Source organism: Atta colombica, unplaced genomic scaffold, assembly GCF_001594045.1.
Source record: "Atta colombica isolate Treedump-2 unplaced genomic scaffold, Acol1.0 scaffold29, whole genome shotgun sequence".
NCBI lineage: Eukaryota > Metazoa > Arthropoda > Insecta > Hymenoptera > Formicidae > Atta > Atta colombica.
Window position 1 is genome coordinate 368,476 of NW_017259392.1, and position 5,813 is coordinate 374,288.

The 5,813-nt window shown below is 29.2% G+C and overlaps 1 protein-coding gene across 8 annotated transcripts in view; it reads right to left on the reverse strand.

Moving 5' to 3' along the window:
- Positions 1-5,813, reverse strand: part of LOC108690011 (rho guanine nucleotide exchange factor 12) — a 368,684-nt gene that overhangs the window by 211,854 nt on the left and 151,017 nt on the right. For all 8 annotated transcript variants that reach the window (XM_018197048.1, XM_018197050.1, XM_018197047.1 and 5 more), the window contains one exon: positions 75-248. In XM_018197048.1, the coding sequence (XP_018052537.1) occupies positions 75-248 (174 nt within the window). The remainder of the gene's footprint in view (positions 1-74; positions 249-5,813) is intronic.

Consider the following 5,813-nt stretch of genomic DNA (forward strand, 5'->3'; position numbering starts at 1 on the left):
AAATTTTTTATCTTCTAATTAGTTTAATAAAGAAACAATATAAATTTGCATGAAATATCAAAAAATAGACTTACGATGAGATACATAGTTTTGAGAATGATGATGGGATGATGGAAGTTTCCTTTCCGGTCGAATACGTTCCATAAGTTTACTGATCCTATCATTGGCTCTTTCTTTTCGCATTAAAGGACCAGGACAATTTTCTTCTACTACACGAACACATTGTCGATGTACATTGAGGGAACAATCTGTCAATAAATTATATATTGTCATTGGTTGCGTTCAGCAGAAAAAGTAACTTCGTATGTAAATGTTCAATAATTATTTAATTATTTGTATTTAATTTATATATTTTTAAATTCAACTAGGAACTAAAGAATTGAGTCACTAAGTACTTATAAGTGGATCTGCGTAAGTAGAACGACATTCTATTAATATAAAAAAAAATAATTTTCATATAATTTCAGATAGTTTCAGATAGTTTCAGAAGCACTTTTTTATAGTTCTATGTATAAAAAAATAAAAAAAATTTCCCATTTCTATTAAAAAACCAAATATGAAAATATGACATGCTAACTTCGCGAATCTAGACGATACTTTTTACTCTGAAGTACAAGGAAACAATAAATATTATTACTTTTGGCAATATAATAGTTTCATTTTTGGCATTAGTTCTAATAGAGATTTAAAAAATTATCTATAAAATTCCCATAATTTTTATATATTTAAAATGAAGATAGTATGACATGTGTAGAAAATGTGCTGATTGTTTATAGCAATTTTAGCAACAGTATTCATTAGCTCTAACAGAATTCTATGTCCTACAATCATCTTTAAATAGTGTTGTTCGGACCGCTATATATTTTAAATTAATTTTTTAATCTACGAATCCAGCACGATACTTGGAGAAAAACTGTCGTTTTGATTACTTATTATAGTTCTGGCGACAGCCCTCACTATCTACTTCCAGCAAAATTCTAAACTATACAATCATTTTAAAAAGAATTCCGTCAAATGCAAATTTTTAAACAATTTTTAATATTTGAATTCAGCACGATATATTTTCTCCAAGTATCGTGTCGATATAAATATATTACTATTATATTTTAAAATTTGCATTCGACAAAAAAATTCAAGTTGCATTATGTAATTTTTAGGGTTCCTTCATAATTGAATATCATAGTGGGAATATCATAGTATTTTATAAAATTTTTCGATTACTGAGTTGATGATAAAAAATGTTAATAAAAATTGTAAACAAATGGAAAATTATTTATTTATATGAAAATAATAAATTAAAAATAATCTATAGAATAATTTAAGATCTTTAAAATTGGTCTCTCGCATTTTTTTGTACGACTAATGGTTTCGATATAATAATTTCAATGTTCGTATGAGCAACGTTTTTTTATAAATTTCTACAACTTACAAGCGTGATTGATTTCATCAAAAAAAATCTCAATTTCGCGAAACATATTTTTTTAGAAATGTCAGAAAATTAAAAAAAAAATTTTAATAACGATGTTTCGAAAGTGTCCAATTTGACGTGGAATGCCTCATATATTAATGGATTTCTAGTAGAACTAATGGGAACTATTGTCAAAAATGGTAATATTTATCGTTTTCTTATACTTTAGAAGCATATTTTAACATTTGGTTTTTTAGTATAAAAAATTGCGGAACTTTTTTTATTTTAGAAACTATAGAATTATGAAAGGTGCTGCTGGAACCGTAATTATTTTTTTATATTAATAGAATATCGTACTAACTTCACAGATTCCTTTATAAGCTGCTCATTTTGCTAAAAGGAACAAAAGAGAAAAAACTTTTTGATATTTGTAACTATAATTACATATTATTATAATTATGATTACAACTACAGTACTACAATAATATCACAATATTAGTAATAATAATTATATGTGTAATTCTCAACTATATATAGTTGGCAATCGAAAATGACTGTAATTATAGTTATTACCATAAAAATTGTTAAAATTAATACAGTTATTTAAATAATTTTTTATGGTAATTTTAACCATTCTTATGGCTGTAATAAAGTTATATAGTTATATAGGTTTTTTATCTTTAATGCGCAGTTATGGGAGATTGCAATAATAAATACCAAAACAAATTTACTTAAAGTAATTTATATTTCACGCAACAATCATGCGCAACTATAATACTAGAACATGATTAAATTAGAAAAGTTATCCATTGCGCATAATGACGATAGATCCGTCACATGATCTAAGATCTCAACCAATCAGAAATTAAACTCATTGCAGCGTGAACGAGTCATGTAAATTTCTGCAAATGAGCTCAAAATTTGATTGGCTGACAAATCCCCCCACTACTTTCAAATTACTGCGCATCCGTGGAAATGAGTAAGGTTCATAGTATGAACATTTTACCATAGTGGTAACGCTTTATGCCATTTTATGTCAGAGCTCTGCGTTACTTCACATATAACCATCTCTAAGATAAAACGTAAGTAACGCACAAAGAAAAATATAGTTCTTTAAGGTTGCCGCAGACAAAATTCCGTAACACTATACAATTTAAACTTAAGCCGATGAGCCAATCAGAATACTGCTTTAAATCTACATAATAACTGCTATTTCTATTTCTGTTAAAATACGTCCCGGTAAAAAATTTTTCTTACATGAATATGTACAAATTATAATTATATATGAAATATGTTCATGTTTATATATGTCCTTTTTTCTTTTGTAAAATTACTTTTTAGTGTAATAGAAATAACAGTAACGTGAAAACATAAAAAATAATTAAAGGAATAATTTTCGCATTGTTTTAGAAAAAAACAAGTTTGAAAAAATGTAAAAAAATTGCTCATACACAATTATAATTTTAAATATAATTATACATAAGTAAATTTTTTTACATTTCTTTAAATTGATTTTTTTCTAAAACAAATAGCAAAAATTATCTTTCTAATTATTTTTAATGTTTTTACATTACTATTATTTCAATTACACTAAAAAGTAATTTACAAAAAGAAAAAAAAATGTATGAACATGTATGGCCATTATCATAATCAAAAAGTATCCAAACTTTATTTTTTTTAAATTGTGGGAAAACTGTAAATCAAATCCGTTTGTTTTGTTAAGTTAGTCCACATATCCTTCATTTGGTTCATCATGGAGTCAAAAACTCATAGTGTTCCTTCAAGCCGTTTGAGAATGATAGTTGTTTATGTCAGTGAAGATTCTTGTGCGCGACAATTTTTATCGAGCAAAGAATTTGTTTGAAATATTGCGTTACGAATAAAATTTCGTTCAAAAATGCATTCAAAATATTACAATCATAGCCATAAGCTTTTTGAAACATTTCAAAATTTCGTTCGTAACGCAAAATAGTATTTCATGTAAAATTATTAGGTGTACAACTTTACTTTCGCCGTTTTTTTTCCGAAATTCGAGGCTTTATTGTAAAAAACTGGTTATACATTTATGATTCAAAGTATTGTCCATCGCTGGCCACTACTTTCTCCCATCTTTCGGGTAGCGAATCCCGCGTCGAAAAAACTGGTCATCTTTTAAGGCTATCCACGAATCGATCCAATTTTTTACTTCTTCATAAAACCGGAAGTGCTGGTCAGCAAGGCCGTGTGCCATTGATCGAAACAAGTGATAGTCAGAGGGAGCAACGTCTGGAGAATACGGCGGGTGGGGTAGGACTTCCCATTTCAACGTTTCCAAGTATGTCTTGACCACTTTCGCATGGGGTCGAGCATTGTCATGCTGCAAAATCACTTTATCGTGTCTCTCGTTGTATTGCGGCCATTTGTCTTTCAATGCTCGGCTCAAACGCATCAATTGCGTTCGATACCGATCGCCTGTGATTGTTTCAATCGGTTTTAACAGTTCATAATACACTACGCCGAGCTGATCCCATCAAATACAGAGCATGACCTTGGACGTCAAAATCACTGTTCTTGAAGCGTTGAAATCACTCACGACACGTTCTTTCACTAATAGCGGCCTCACCATAAGTATTTGAGAGCATTCGATGAGCCTTAGCCGCAGATTTCTTCCGCATATTTCATATTGAAGCAAAAAATTAAAACCTCCCGCAAATGATGAGAATTTGGCTCGTAAACTGACATTTTCAATCGAGAATAACTTTATGATACAGACAAATCGACTAATGTTTCTATGGGGTTATGTTGACAGATGCCCAAGTTTATTGTACGACGTCTATGATCTATTTATTTCGACTACCACTTATCGCTAAAGCCATCTATAGGAAAACGGCGGAAGCAAAGTTGTACACCTAATATATATGTTTATAAATATTTATATATGTTTATGTATGTTTATACATAATTATACGTGTTTATGCATACAAAATTTTTTAACGGGGTAGATCTAAAGCAATATTCTGATTGGCTCATCAGCTTAAGTTCACATTTTTAAAGTTAATGTTACAGAAATTTTGTGTACGGCAGTCCTTATCATTCCTGCTATTCTTTTCTGTGCGTTACTTACGTTATGTCTTAAAAAAGGAGCACAGATTCTTGCATAACGCGAAATGCATATGAAAATGTACTAAAATCCTTCGTTTTCTTCTTTTCTATGAAATAAAGAACTCTAATTGGTTGAATTTCTTATATCTTATGTTATAAGTAATGCAAGAGTCTGTACTCTCTGCATTACGGATGACATAAGATAACATAAGGCGTGTGACAATATTTGTGCGGGGCCCTAACTTCTAATTCAACTATGATACCAGAATAGAAAGAATACAAGAGGTTTGTTCGCGTCGCTTGCTCTGACATGTTTTAAAATGCTCCTACTATAGCATTTACTAACGCGCTCATTAAATTGAGTAGCTATAACAAGAGCATATTAAAGCATGTTGGAACATTAGAGCATGCGATGCGAACAAGCTTAAGAAGAACTTAAAGTAAAGAAAAAGAATCTCGATGAGCATACGAATCAAAGAAAAACGTTATGGCAAAACTTCAATACATCGATTCAATATCCCTAGATATATAACGATTCCTAGATATATAACAATTGACTCGGATTATCAACATCATTATATCAACAAGGTAGATAGAATTATATATATAATTATTATTGCTAATACTATAAACTATAGTAGACAATCATAATTATAATAATATATAATTATAGTTACAAATACCAAAAAGGTTTCTCTCAACATTGTAAACATTATATACACAGAGTAAAAAGGAGATCAAACTCGAGGATCAAACATGGGCTTGAAACATGGCTTTGGAAAACACATAGAAAATCAGCATGCGATTTTAGTGCCATTGTGAGAAAAGTTGGAAGTATATACCATATAATAACGCGTACGAAATACACACATGTATGCACGTTTTACTTTTAATGCAGAAATTTCAATTTGTATAAAATTTAATTTTATTTAATTAAATAGTAATGCATAAATATTTATTGAAAAATACACACACTTATGCATAGTCATAAATTGTCATTAAATTATCATTTTTTAACCGACATCAAAAAACTTTGAAATTAAAAAAAAATAAAATTTGAGCGACAACTTTCTTTCTTGGAATATATTCTGCGCATAAAAATACACACAGAATTACAAGAAAATGGGAGGAAAAACATTTATCAATCTAAGTTGATTCTAATTTTCTCCGATAAGAATTCGACTCGAATTCGTTCTTCCGTATAATGCTTTTCCAGATATCGAATCCAACTTTTTCGCTTGAATTTGATTTCTCCTCCTTTTTACCCCTTAGTTGTACATAATATAATTATATTATGTACAAAGCTATATATATATATATATAT